This window comes from Suncus etruscus, chromosome 9, assembly GCF_024139225.1.
Source record: "Suncus etruscus isolate mSunEtr1 chromosome 9, mSunEtr1.pri.cur, whole genome shotgun sequence".
NCBI classification, from domain to species: Eukaryota; Metazoa; Chordata; class Mammalia; order Eulipotyphla; family Soricidae; genus Suncus; species Suncus etruscus.
The window spans coordinates 68,575,118-68,590,416 of NC_064856.1; the positions used below are offsets into that span (position 1 = coordinate 68,575,118).

At 42.0% G+C, this 15,299-nt stretch overlaps 1 protein-coding gene across 1 annotated transcript; it reads left to right on the forward strand.

The window, feature by feature from the left end:
• The first annotated feature begins 41 nt into the window (after nucleotides 1–41).
• Nucleotides 42–13,160, forward strand: LDHA (lactate dehydrogenase A). Its single transcript, XM_049781062.1, has 7 exons — nucleotides 42–191; nucleotides 2,788–2,905; nucleotides 5,920–6,093; nucleotides 7,036–7,209; nucleotides 8,385–8,502; nucleotides 10,380–10,503; nucleotides 12,370–13,160. The coding sequence occupies exons 1-7, from the start codon at nucleotides 66–68 to the stop codon at nucleotides 12,532–12,534; spliced, it is 999 nt and encodes a 332-aa protein (XP_049637019.1). The 5' UTR covers nucleotides 42–65; the 3' UTR covers nucleotides 12,535–13,160.
• The last annotated feature ends 2,139 nt before the right edge of the window (nucleotides 13,161–15,299 follow it).

Consider the following 15,299-nt stretch of genomic DNA (forward strand, 5'->3'; position numbering starts at 1 on the left):
TAAGGAAGATACAGTGACAGTGCATGGCTTTCCTTCTATAGGTTCCTTTTCGTTCTTCATCCAGGATGGCAACTCTCAAGGATCAACTGATTCAGAACCTCTTTAAGGAAGAACATGCCCCTCAGAATAAGATCACAGTTGTGGGGGTTGGTGCTGTTGGCATGGCCTGTGCCATCAGTATCTTAATGAAGGTAAGTGAGAGTTCACTTTGGAAGCCAGATAGTTTCACCCATGCAATTTCTGCTTTCCAGAGAATTTTATGTAAAACAAAGTTTTTGAGACATGTTATTTCAAAAAGGAATTTGAACAAAAAGTTGCAAAAGCTATTAGGCTGGAGACATAATTCCTTAAATCACAGAGTTGTTTTCACATGCATGAGTTACAGATAAAAAGAGCCCATACCTTCAAACAAGCTACATTTATTATATTTTTATTCGTGTATTTATTTTGGTGGGGGCCATGCTTGGTAGTACTCAGGGCTTATTCGTGGCTCTGTGCTTAGGGATCACATTTGGTAGACTCCGGGGACCATCTGAGATGCTGGGGATTTAACCTTGGTCTGCTGAGTGTAAGGCAAGTGCCTTATCCACTCTGGCCCCAAAGCTACAATTATGTCATGTTGATTTTTTGGGGGGGCCACACCTAGTGGTGCTCAGGGATTAATTCTGACTGTACTGAGATCCTGAAAAGCTTGAGAGACTATCTGTGATACCAAGGATTAAACCTAAGTCAGCTCTGTGCAAGGCAAACCTCCTTCCTGCTGTACTGTCACTCTGTTACATCTATTTTAAATAATTTATTCATTGAAAATAAAATTAGGAGCCAGAGAGATAGCGGTAGGGTATTTGCCTGGCATGCAGCCAATCCAGGGCCAATCATGGTTCGAATCCTGTCATCTCATTTGGTCCCCCTGTCTGCCAGAAGTGACTTCGGAGCACAGAGCGAGAAGTAGCTTCTGAGCACTGCCAGGTGTGACCCAAAAACCAAAACAAAAACCTAACAAACCTAAAATTAAAATCCTGCTGAAGATGGGAAACAGAGTGTTCTAATAACACATAGGTTGCTCAAGGAGAATTTTTAGTAAAAGACACATTGTTTATTAACTCTCACTAGATTAGAAGTAACTCTTCAGTTTGGAGTTGCTTTCTGAAATCTCCATCGTCCCTTTCATTTTTGGATGGAAGAGTTACTCCTGGCTCTGCACTCAGAAATTACATCTGGCAGGCTCGGGGACCATATGGGATGCTGGGAATTGGATCCAGCTTGGTCAAGCACACAAAAAAATGCCCTACCCACCAAACATACTGCTCTTTTTACATAGCTATTTTGCTAGAAATTATTAAACTGAACTGCTGGTGATTTTTTTTTGGGGGGGAATCTTTGTAACCTAGGTGTGGCTAAAGAGTAAGCCCTGTTATGTTAGATATGATTTGGTTGTAGATTTCAGCAAGAACATCTTTGTTTATGATTGCCCACATTCCATTTGTATTCAGGCTGTTATTGTTCCTGTTCTGAAGTGCATATCTGAAATTTTATAGGTTTAACTGAAAAGATATTTTTCACTGATAGTTTGTAGTGCCCAAATCTATTTTTGGGTGGGTGTTGAGTCACATTCAACAGTGCTAAAGGGTTCCTTCTGGCTCTGCTCTTAGAAATCACTTCTGGCAGGCTGGTGGATCATATGGGATGCCAGGGATTGAACCTGGGTTGGCAGTGTGCAAGACAAAAATCCCTCTCTGCTATGCTAAGACTCCTGGCTCCTATATTTTGTTTTATATAACACTGATTATTTTGGGGCCAGAGTAATAGCACAGCAGAGAGAGCATTTGCCTTGCATGTGGCTGGCATAGGTTTGATCCTCAGCATCTCATATGGTCTTCCAAGCACTGCCAGGAATGATTCCTGAGCACAGATCCAGGAGTAATCCTTGAGCACAAAACCAAAACTGATGTTATTAAGACTGGAGAGGTAGTATGGGGCTGATATGCCCTGTATTTAACTGACCCCAGTTCAATCCTTGATACCACTTAAAGTCCCCTGCACACTGTTGGGTATGATTCAAAATAAATAAAAGGGCCAAAAAGATAGTACAGTGGGTAAGGCATTTGCCTTGCATGTAGTTTACCTGGTTTGATCCCTGGTACCCATGTTCCTGAGCTCACCATTAGTGATCTGCTAGCAACACCACTGAGCACAGTGCCAATAATAAGCCCAGGGCACTGCTTGGTGTGACTCAAAAGCCAAACCAAACCAAACAAAAAACTATATATATATATAATGGAATATATCTTTATATATAATTTATAATAATATATCAATAATCTATTGATAATATATGGTATATATATGTAATGAATTAATATATGGAAAAAAATAACCAAATGATCCAAAACGTCCCTTTTTTAAAATTCCATGTCTTGGAATATCACCTATTTAATGAACAACAACAAAAATGAATGTATACAACTGAATCTTAGAGAGTAAATGGAACAGTTTCACATAACTGTACCAAATCCTAAGCATCCCCAATTCAGTGTTACTATGCAGTGGAGCTACCTCATAGGTGGTCCAGTAGGAGAATGTTGAGGAGAGAGTTAGCACTTCCTCCACTATCTGTCAGCTTGTTGGTGGGATTCTGCCTTACATTAGCAATGAGTCTTCAAGCTAAGTACCAGAACTCTCAGATGCCGGAAATACAGGAAGCTTTGCAAAAAAGCAAAAAAAGCTTTTCTAAAAATTTGGAGGTAGCACAGTTTTTCATTTATCTGAAATTTGTGTCTCTTTTAGGACCTGGCAGATGAGCTTGCTCTTGTTGATGTCATGGAAGACAAATTGAAAGGAGAGATGATGGATCTCCAACATGGCAGCCTTTTCCTTAAAACACCAAAAATTGTCTCTGGCAAAGGTTAATTTCAGATTTATATTATAACCCATGCTAGACTTCACTCTTGAATTTATCAGTCACAAATCCTAGCTCTTTACTTTTTATTTATTTATTTATTTATTTATTTATTTATTTTGGGTCACACCCGGCAGTGCTCAGGGGTTACTTCTGGCTGTCTGCTCAGAAATAGCTCCTGGCAGGCACGGGGGACCATGTGGGACACCAGGATTCGAACCTATCACCTTTGGTCCTGGATCGGCTGCTTGCAAGGCAAACGCCGCTGTGCTATCTCTCTGGGCCCACTTTTATTTATTTTTAATATTTTGTTGTATTTATTTACTTTTGGTTTCTGGGCCAATGGCACTCTGGCTCTGCACTCAGAAATTGCTCCTGGCAGGCTCAGGGGACCATAAGGGATGCCAGGGATTGAACTTGGGTCAGTCCCCAGGTTGGCCACATACAAGACCAATGCTCTAATGCTGTGCTTTTGCTCTGGCTTCGTTCTTTACTTTTATGTTCTTTTTTTTTTTTTTTTTTTTTTTTTTTGTGGTTTTTGGGTCACACCCAGCAGTGTTCAGGGGTTATTCCTGGCTCCAGGCTCAGAAATTGCTCCTGGCAGGCACGGGGGACCATACGGGATGCCAGGATTCGAACCAATGACCTCCTGCATGAAAGGCAAATGCCTTACCTACATGCTATCTCTCTGACCCCTACTTTTATGTTCTTATTATAGCTTGGGTAACGTAACATGGTTACAACAATGTCAATGTTTATGGTTTTGATGTGCAAAATCACTACACCCACCATAGCCAAACTGCCCAAGATACTATACCAGTGTGCTCAGTTACTTCTAATTTGACTCATTCCTCCCCCACCATCTCCACCCACTGTTTGGCAATCCTGAGTTTTGTAATCTAAGGCTGCCAAGGGTTAGATATTGTCTCTTCCCTATTTCAGCTCCAACTCTTTAAAGATTTCCATTTTATACATAAGTGAGCTTTTGAATAGTTTTGTATTGGTAACTATTGATATTAAAGTTTCTAATCCTATTAAGTGGCTTTAGGTGGAAATCCAATCTGTTCACGATTTGGAAATCATGCAAATTAGAATGCAGTTCGTAAAATTTCTAAGCCCTGGGCCAGAGAGATAGTACAGAATTGAATATGGTGCTTTCCTTGCATGTGGCTGACCATGGTTCCCCATCTTCTCATATGGTCTGAGCACAGAGTCAGGAGTAACTTCTGAGCACAGCCAAGTGTGGCTCAATCTCTCCAAAATAAAAACAAAGAACATAAAACAAATACCAATCCTCTAGTCCATATTTAACTATTCCTTCTTATACTTGTTTAAGATGAATTATGGATCATGTCTGTCTGGGTGCAGGACTATTTCTGCCTCTGTTCAAGAGTCATTTCTAGTGGTACTTGGGAATATGTGGTGCTATTGCTCAAACCTAGGACCTTTATATGCAAAGCACAAGCTCCAACCTATTGAGCTCTCTTCTACTCCTAATACTTAAAACTAATTACACTTACTTTCTTTCACTGACAGGTATTGAAAATTACGTAAATGAACATGGTCAGTGAATATCCTCGCCTTGTCCCTTCCCACACATACAAGCTCTAGTTGGGAAACTCTGACCTGGGTGCAGACTATGTAGTGTCTGTTCAGATAGTGTCAAGATAGTACTTGAAAATCATTGACCATTTCTCTGCCAGATATCCACCTCCTCATTTGTGGGTGACATGCTCTGTGCCTGGACTCTGTTCTCACTTTCTTCCTTTAATCATCTGGATAGTGCTTAAAACTCATGTTCTTATAGTCTTATTACCATGGTTTAGTAGTAATACATAAAAATAAAAGTGAGGTGGCCCGAGAGATAGCATGGCAATAGGGCGTTTGCCTTGCATGCAGAAGGACAGTGGTTTGAATCCTAGCATCTCAAATGGTCCCCCCGAGCCTGCAGGAGTGATTTCTGAGCCTAGAGTTAGAAGTAACCCTGAGTGCTGCCGGGTGTGACCCAAAAACCAAAAATAAATACATAAAATAAAAGTGAGGGCTGGAGAGATAGCATGGAGGTAGGGTGTTTGCCTTGCATGCAGAGGACAGTGGCTCGAATCCTGGCATCTCATATGGTCCCCCGAGCCTGCCAGGAGCGATTTCTGAGCATAGAGCCAGGAGTAACCCCGGAGCACTGCCAAGTGTGACACTAAAACCAAAAACTAAATTTTAAAAAGTGAAAGTTACCTGGAGTAATAGGACCGTGGATAAGGCAAGTTCCTTGCTATAGTTCCCATGTGAGACCTCTGGCACCCCATATGATATCCTAAGTACTGTCATTAATCACTGGTTATAGGGCCAGTAAGCACTGAGCACACCAGGTGTGACTGCCTCCCCAAATTTTTAAAATAGAAATGGCAATTGCTCTCCCATGTGAGACCCTGGGTTCAGTGTCCAGCACTTCTGGTCTCCATAGCCTCACCTTTGTGGCGCAGAAATGAAAGCAAACAAAGAAGTGAAAGAAATTTAGTGTTGGGTTGGAGCGATAGCACAGTGGGAAGGCATTTGCCTTGCTCACGGCTGACCCAGGATGGATCTGAGTTCAATCCCTGGCATCCCATATGGTCCCCCAAAGCCAGGAGTACTCCCTCAGCATCACTAGATGTGACCCAAAAACCGAAAGAAAAATGAAAAAAAGAAATCTAGTGTTGTGTAGAAATGGAAGAGGGTTGACACTGATCTCAGATCACAAAAGAACTAGGGGGCTTCTCATTTAATGTGAGAGTCAAATCAGCATCTATTCAGCTTAATCCAATTGTAATTGTAAAAAGTCACAATCTAACTAAAATTGGAATACAAGGAAGGTACTGATTTTCTTTTGCCCATCAAGTTACCGTTATAAAACTTCCAAAACAGAACCAAAAAGCTTTAGAGGTGTTTACCACATTCACGAGAAAATGATGAAAATTTCTCAGGAAAAGTCTGGATCAGATTTTTGTCAGTTAACCAAAGCCTAAATCTGCTTGCCTCTCTAGACTACAGCGTGACAGCCAATTCCAAGCTGGTCATTATCACAGCCGGTGCACGCCAGCAAGAAGGAGAAAGCCGTCTGAATCTGGTCCAGCGAAACGTGAACATTTTTAAATTCATCATTCCTAATGTTGTGAAATACAGTCCGAACTGCAAATTGCTTGTTGTTTCCAATCCAGGTGAGGTTTTATTTTTACTTTTTCGAGATTTTTACTTGCATAAAATAGAGGGGCCAGGGACATACTACAGTGGGTAGGGCACTTACATGTGGTTGACCTGTATTTAATCCCTGGCATCTCATATGGTTCCTCTTGAGTTCACTGGGAATAATTCCTGAGCATAGCCAGAAGTAATCCCTGAGCACTGCTGGATGTTTGCCCCTCCCTCCCAATAGCCTATAATAACCATTATATTCTATGTATGTGTTTTCTTGTATTCTTCATTTTCCTAGACACGCAGATACACTGAAGTGAACTAAATGCCTGTGAATGCTGTTGAAACTTGTAGTGCATATGCTCTGCATGTGTAGGCCCTAGATTTGGTTTCCAACACTGTGGGGTGGGGGGACCGGTTACTGGAAGAATCTTAGATAAGAACTAAGTTTATGAATAGTGTCTTATTCTCTTAATGGGTATATGGCTTATTTTCCTTAGATTTATACTTCTGAATGCATCAAGTATTTGCTGTGTTTTGCAATGAATAGAGGATTTAAAAGCACTAACAGGCTGGTTCATCAAGTTGGGCATTTGCCTTGTATGCTGCCAACCTGGATTCAATCCCTGCTATTCCATATGGTCTCTCCTGAGCAGCACCAGGAGTAATTCCTGAGCTAAGAGCCTATATTAAGCCCTCAGCATCACCAGGTGTATTCCCAAAACAATAATATAAACTTGATTGTTGGCTGGAGAAATAGTTCATTGAAACCCAGTATGACTCATTGCAGTGATTGGTCTCCCAAACACTGCTGGATGCAGACCCTCCAGCACTGTTAGGTCTCAAAATAAAACAAAAAATGCTGGTTACTACTATCAGGTTCAAGAGCATCTAGACCTGTATCTCTTAAACCTACAATAATTATCTAATGTTCACCTAGAACCTTTGCCCAATATTTTTGTTCACAGTGGATGTCTTGACCTATGTTGCCTGGAAAATAAGCGGCTTTCCCAAAAACCGTGTTATTGGAAGTGGTTGCAATCTGGATTCAGCCCGATTCCGTTACCTCATGGGGGAAAGACTGGGTGTGCACCCATCAAGTTGCCATGGATGGGTCCTTGGGGAGCACGGTGACTCTAGTGGTATGTATAATTTTTTTATCTTTCTTTTGTAAAAGAGAAGGTATTGGGCCAGAGTGGTGGCACTAGCAGTATGGCGTTTGCCTGGCATGTGCTAACCTAGTATGGACCATTCATGATTCAATCCCCCCGGTGTCCCATTTGGTTCCCCAAGCCAGGAGTGATTTCTGAGCACATAGCCAGTAGTAACCCCTGAGCGTCACCGGGTGTGGCCCAAAAAAAAACAAAAAAAAAGATGGTTTTAAAAAACTGAAAGATAGTGTGTTATTACATCAAATTACAATTTATACGCATTCATCAGGGTATTGCATCTTAGAAATTGAGATTTTAATCATTTTGTGGCATGAGGGATGGGGAATATAGTTGTGCAGTTTGTACAATGACTTTATGGAGTAAGAGAGTAGCTCTTAAGATAACCTCATTTAGGGGGCTAGAGAGGACAGCACATAAAATGGGTAGGATGTTTGCCTTACATGCAGCTGACATGGGTTCAATCCTTAACATCCCATATGGTCCTCTGAGCCTGTAAGGAGTGTTTATTGAGTGCAAATGCAGGAGATAATCCTGAGCACTTCTGGGTTTGGCCCCCAAACAACAAACCAAAAAGGATAACCTCATTTAGTGTCCCTGATATTTATTTGGGATTTGCACTGCTTTGCCTTAAAGTGTAAGACCATCTAATCAGTATATAAAACTTGATTATCCCAGTTGAAAGCTGCTTGAAATTTGTATGTATTCTTAAGAACTTAAGCCAAGAAAAATGTTACAGTCTTGTATTCAGATATAGAAGATTTAAATATCCCAGTAGTTTGGGGAAATAAGACTGCAGCAAAAATTCTTAATTTTATGTAAGTCGTCCCCCCCAAATTTAAAGTAATCTTTAAATTTAAATTACCTACCAAATGGTGGTAATCCTCCACAGAAAAGAGAAGAGAATTAGGGCCACGGAGGTTGTGCAACAGGCTGAAAAACATGCTCTATATAGAAGCCTTGAATTGGATCAGTGCTAGATGAGGCTCACCATTAGATGTGGCCCCCAAACTGGAAAAAAATGGAAGCCATTCTCCCTTACCCACTGCTCATGCCCCAGAAGTAAAAAAGAGTTAGAAAACTAGACCAGAATTACTAGTCTTCTGGCTAATATATGGAAATAACTGTGTTCTGTACTATTTCCTTAGTGCCTGTGTGGAGTGGAGTGAATGTTGCTGGAGTTTCTCTGAAGAATCTGCACCCTGATTTAGGTACTGACGCAGATAAAGAACAGTGGAAACAAGTTCACAAACAAGTCGTTGACAGGTAATGGAATATCATTTGATAATTTGGGTTTGTTTTCTTGTTTTGGGGCCTCACCGGTGATGCTTAGGGGTTACTCCTGGCTCTGCACTCAGAAATTGCTCCTGGCTTGGGGGACCATATGGAACTCCGGGAACCATAACGTACAAGGCAAATGCCCTACCACTGTGATATTGCTCTGGCCCTGGTTTTGTTTTGTGGTTGTTTTTTGTTTTTTGTTTTGGTTTTTGGTTTTTGGGTCACACCTGGCAGTGCTCAAGGGTTACTCCTGGCTCTATGCTCAGAAATCACTCCTGGCAGGGACCATATGGGATGCTGGGATTTGAACCACCGACCTTCTGCATGCAAGGCAAATGCCTTACCTCCATGCTATCTCTCTGGCCCCTCCTTGTTTGTTTGTTTGTTTTGTTGTTGTTGTTGTTGTTTTTTCGGGCACACCAGTTTGATGCTCAGGGGTTACTCCTGGCTAAGCGCTCAGCAATTGCTCCTGGCTTGGGGGTACCATATGGGACGCCGGGGGATCGAAGCGCGGTCCTTCCTTGGCTAGCACTTGCAAGGCAGACACCTTATCTCTTATCTCTAGCGCCAACTCACCGGCCCCCTCCTTGCTTATTTTTTAATTTTAATTAAATTTTAATTTTTTAATTTTGACTTTTGCCCCATACCTGGTGGTGGTTCAGGACTTACTCCTTTCTGCGCTCAGGAATCACTCCTAGCAGGGTTTGGGCAATCGTACAGACTGCTAGGGATTGAACCAGGGCTGTCAACTTTATCCTATGTATTGTATTATCTCTCTGGCCCCAGGAATTCTGCTTAACCAGAATCCTAACCTTTTTAGTTTCTATTGTATCCAAAGGTTCAACCTCAAGAGTAGTAGTCTTCCTGTAAGGTTTTCACAAAAAATCGGCATCTTGAAAAATAAAAAAGGAATAAAAGAAAAAAAGTTAAAAATCTGCATTGTGGCAGTGGGACGATCGCACCTGGCAGATCAGAGAGGAAGCTGCATTTTTAAACAGTTCAGTATTAGTGGGCCAGAGCAGTATTACAGAGGGTAGAATGCTTGCCTTCTACACAGCCAGCCCAGGTTCAATCCTTAGCATCTCATGTGGTTCCCTAAGTACCATCAGGAATATCCCTGAACACTACCAGGGATAGCCCCAAAACCAAGTAAATAAAAATAAATTCAGTATTAGGAATAAAATCCAGAGCACTAAGTAATGTAAGGCAAGTGCTCTAGTGTTGAGCTACATCTCCTGTTAATTGTTGATGGGATAACCATTCCACTATGTTTTGTTTTGGGGTCACATCTGAGGAGTGCTCAGGGGTTACTCCTGGCTCTGCACTCAGAAATCACTTCTGGCAGGCTCGGGGATCATGTGGGTTGCCGGGGATCAAACATAGGTCCATCCTAGATTGGCTTTGTGCAAGGCAAATGCCCTACTGCTGACTGTGCTATCACTCCGGCTCAACCATTCTACTATGTAATACTCTGTGTGAAAGCACTTTTTTTTTTTTTTTTTTGGTTTTTGGGCCACACCCGGCAGTGCTCAGGGGTTACTCCTGGCTGTCTGCTCAGAGATAGCTCCTGGCAGGCACGGGGGACCATATGGGACACCGGGATTCGAACCGACCACCTTTGGTCCTGGATCGGCTGCTTGCAAGGCGAACACCACTGTGCTATCTCTCTGGGCTCTGCTGCTTCCATATTTTATTTGCTATTGCTGACACTTTTTTGAATGCCCCCATAAAAAGTGTCTCAGAACATGTATCCTAGGGATTTGGGTCAATCTTGTGATAATATTTACTTTAAAGTATGTGTTAGTGAAAGCTTTGTTTCTTCTATCTTATCTTTTCCTGCTCTTCCCTTCTCTACCCTACAGTGCTTATGAAGTGATTAAACTGAAAGGCTATACATCCTGGGCCATTGGGCTCTCTGTTGGTGACTTGGCAGAAAGTATGATGAAGAATCTTAGGCGAGTGCATCCAATTTCCACCATGATTAAGGTAGGCGTATGTAGTTTTTATGTTGAATATAATTAATTTTTGCTATTAACAATTTCTTCTGAGATGAAAAGCAATTAGTAACAAAGTGTCTTCGCACTGTTTAGTACACAGATATTTGAAAAGTTAACTGAAAAATAGTATATTTAGTTATATTAAGATGGGTGTGCATTGATGAAACAAATAATGTTTGTTTGTTTGGGGGTCACATCTGACAGTGCTCAGGACTTATTCCTGGCTCTGCACTCAGGGATTACTTCTAGAGAGCTTGGGATACTATATGTGGTACCTGTGATCAAACTCATGTCAGCCTGTGCAAACTCAAACACCTTATGTGCTATACTATTGCTCTGGCTCCAGAAATAAGACTTTTCTTTGAGAAAATACACATTTCATTAGAGTTAGCAAAATGTTAATATAAAGGCAGTAGTTGATATTTTCTTTTAAAATGGAAAATCTGGGGCTGGAGAGATAGCACAGCGATAAGACATTTGCCTTGCATGCGGCCAACCCAGGACGAACCAGGTTCAATTTCTGGCATTCCGCATGGTTCCCTGAGCTTACCAGGAGTGATCTCTTTTTGTTTGTTTATTTTTGGGTCACACCAGGTGGCACATAGGGGTTACTCCTGGCTCTGCTCCAGGTAGGCACAAGGAACCATATGGGATGCTGGAATTCAAACGATCGTCTATCCTTGGTCAGCTGCGTGCAAGGCAAATGCCCTACTGCTATGCATTCTCTCTGGCCCCATTGCCAGGAGCAATTTCTGAGCATAGAGCCAGGAGTAACCTCTGAGCATTGCCTGGTATGGCCCAAAAAACCAATCCAGAAACCTTTAAAAACGTAAAATGGAGGGACCGGAGAGATAGCATGGAGGTAAGGAATTTGCCTTAATGCATGCAGAAGGATGGTGGTTTGAATCCCAGCACCCTATGTGGTTACCCGAGCCTGCCTGGAGCTATTTCTTTCTTTCTTTCTTTCTTTCTTTCTTTCTTTCTTTCTTTCTTTCTTTCTTTCTTTCTTTCTTTCTTTCTTTCTTTCTTTCTTTCTTTCTTTCTTTCTTTCTTTCTTTCTTTCTTTCTTTCTTTCTTTCTTTCTTTCTTTCTTTCTTTCTTTCTTTCTTTCTTTCTTTCTTTCTTCTTTCTTTCTTTCTTTCTTTCTCTCTCTCTCTCTCTCTCTCTCTCTCTCTCTCTCTCTCTCTCTCTCTCTCTCTCTCTCTCTCTCTCTCTCTCTCTCTTTCTTTCTTTCTTTCTTTCTTTCTTTCTTTCTTTCTTTCTTTCTTTCTTTCTTTCTTTCTTTTTTTTTTTTGTTTTTTGTTTTTTGGGCCACACCCAGCTGTTCTCAGGGATTACTCCTGGCTATCTGCTCAGAAATAGCTCCTGGCAGGCTCAGGGGACCATATGGGATGCTGGAATTCGAACAGCTGTCTTGTCTTTCCGCATGCAAGGAGCGATTTCTGAGCATAGAGCCGGAAGTAACCCATGAGCGCTGCCGGGTGTGACCCCCCCCCCAAAATAAAATGGAAAATATTTCTACTTTAATGGCTTTTTGTTATATATTCATGACATCCTAAATGAAAATCTTGAAAGAAATGTCAACTTACTAAGTTACATTAAGTTTTGCAACTCGAGCAAATGGAAGACTTTGTTTTAGCCTGGTGATGTTCAAGCCTACTCCTGGCTCTGTACTCAGGAATTACTCCTAATGGGGCTCAAGAGATCATATAGGGTACTGGGAATTGAACCTGGGTTGATTGTGTGCAAGACAAGTGTACCTGCTGTGTACTATCTCACCAGCCCCAGCAATGAAGTCTTGGGAAATATCAGGGCACATGGACAGACATAAACTATTTTTTCACTTTGTCTTCAGGGTCTCTATGGAATCAAAGATGACGTCTTTCTGAGTGTGCCTTGCATCTTGGGACAGAATGGAATCTCGGATGTTGTGAAGGTGACTCTGACGACTGAAGAGGAAGCTCGTTTGAAGAAGAGTGCAGAAACACTTTGGGGAATCCAAAAGGAGCTGCAGTTTTAGAGTCTTAATGTACTTACTGTCCAGGCTACCATAGGATTTTAGTTGGAGTTGTGCACACTGTTCTTCACATCTGATTCATTTCTAAAGCAGTATTCTTTAAGACTATCAAAAAAAAAAAAAAAGATCTTTTTTTAAGGTAGAAATGGAGAAATGGTTCATAACACCCTGGCAGCTATCTTTTTCTGCTGAATGATACCTTTTTAGTTATGTACTGGTTAGTATAAAGTAATTCCAGTCCTTGGAGGCACTGCCAATGTTGCACTGTTCTACCAGATATGTGTTTCTAATGTATTATATGACTTCTGGTTCCTTCACCCAACATGCTTGGTTGAACCTTGTGTTCTCTTGACAGTCACATCCTGGATCTGGTGGAGGAATCCAACATCAACATTTTTGTGCATTGTTTTGAATAATCATATTTTTGTGTGCAATGTGTAACAGAATAGTCTCCATTGCCATTGATATTAAGAAAGAAAAATCTAAACAATGTAACCAACTAAAATATCAAATAAACCTGAACAGTGATTACTCTGTTAATATAAGAGATGAACTCATCAAATGGCTATTGTTATATTATGGGGAATCGTTAAATTAGTCTTAGAGAACCCTGCAGTATTATTATGCAAATCTATGTATTTACTAATCAGGATTAACCTTAATATACATATATTAAAGTATGACTAGGTTGACTTGGTTGGATTTTTTTTTTTGTTTTTGGGCCATATCCAGTGACGCTCAAGTTACTCCTGGCTATGGGCTCAGAAATTGCCCCTGGTTTGGGGGACCATGTGGGACTCTGGGAGATCAAACCTAGATTAGCTGCATGCAAGGCAAACGCCATACCACTTGTGTCACCACTCTGGCACCATGACTTTGTTATTTTAAAAACTAGGTTTTTAATTTTGTTTTGGGGGTCACACTCGATGATGCTCAGGGATTACTCCTTGGCTCTGCATTCAAAAATTACTCCTGCTGGTGCTGGGGGGACCATATGGTATACCAGGGATCAAACCCAGGTCTGCCATATGCACTCTACTATTGCTCCACCCAACTATTTTTTTTTTTTTTTTGGTTTTTGGGCCACACCCGGCAGTGCTCAGGGGTTACTCCTGGCTGTCTGCTCAGAAATAGCCCCTGGCAGGCACGGGGGACCATATGGGACACCGGGATTTGAACCAACCACCTTTGGTCCTGGATCGGCTGCTTGTAAGGCAAACGCCGCTGTGCTATCTCTCCGGGCCCTCCACCCAACTATTAATCACTTTTCTCAGAATAGTGAGGTATTTTGTTATCAGTGTTAGTCCATTTAAATCATAAGATTGTTTTGCATACAGCTTGGGACAACATAGAACACCAGGAATCAAACTAGGATTGGCCATGTGCAAAGCAATGCTAACTGTAGCCCAAAAACTTAGATTTCCTTGGGTCACACTCTGCGGCCACTCAAGGGTTATTTCCGGCTCTGCACTCAGAAATCGCTCCTGGCATGCTTGGGGATCATATGGGATGCTGGGGACCAAACCCGGGTCTGTCCAGCTTTGGTTGTATTCGAGGCAAATGCCCTCCCTCCCTCTATTATCACTCCAGCCCTTCCAGTATTATCAATCATGCTTCAGGGTTTTTATTTGCATTGAGGATTACCTAATCATTTCCTTTTTTGGGGGGCACATTGACATTGACATTCAGGGGACCATATGGGACTTGGAGGATTGAACTTTGGGTCATCCTAGGCTAGTGTGTGCAAGGCAGACGCCTTACCATTTGCACCACCGCTCTGGCCCCCTAATCACTTATTTATACTCAGCAAAATCATCTGATATTTACCTTTTTTTTGGGGGGGGGTTTTGGTTTTTGGGTCACACCCGGCAGTGCTCAGGTTATTCCTGGCTCTACGCTCAGAAATCGCTCCTGGCAGGCTCTGGGGACCATATGGGATGCCAGGATTTGAACCACCGTTCTTGTGCATGCAAGGCAAATGCCTTACCTCCTATCTCTCTGGCCCCTGATATTTACCTTTTATATACATATATGTATATTTCTTGCTTTGGAGTCATACCAGTGGGCTTAGGGGAACATCTGATGTGCCAGGGATCAAACCTGGGTCAGCTGTGTGCAAAGCAAGTACCTCACCCACATTTCTATATCTCCAGTTCCTATTTTCTGACTCAGCATGACATCCTAAATTTTTTTTTCAATTATGCATCATACCCAGCAGTGCTCAGGAGTCAGGGCTGACACCTGGCTGTGCACACAGGGATCACTCCTTATAAGCTCAGGGCACAACATAGATGCCAGGGATCAAACCAGGATTGGTCATGTGCAAGGCAATAGCCTTTCCTGCTGACTGGAGCCCAAAAATTTAGATTTCCTTGGGGCCAGAGTGGTGGCACAAGCGGTAGGGCGTTTGCCCTAGGACGGACTGCAGTTTGATTCCCCAGCACCCCATATGGTCCCGCAAGCCAGGAGTGATTTCTGAGCGCATAGCCAGGAGTAACCCCTGTGCGTCACTGGGTGTGGCCCAAAAACCAAAAAAAATAAAAATGTTTTTTAGATTTCCTTTAATACTCACGTAACTATAATAATTATAATGTTTTCCCCTTTTATTTTCAGTTTGCCTTGTCAGACATTAAACCTAGGCTTCATGCAAGGCAAATACTCTTGGACTACATCTCTGCATCTCTGGCCCCCCATTTTATTAACTTTTTAAATAAGAGCACTGGTTCACACCCCCGTGGTGCTAGGGGCTACTCACAGCTCTGTGCTCT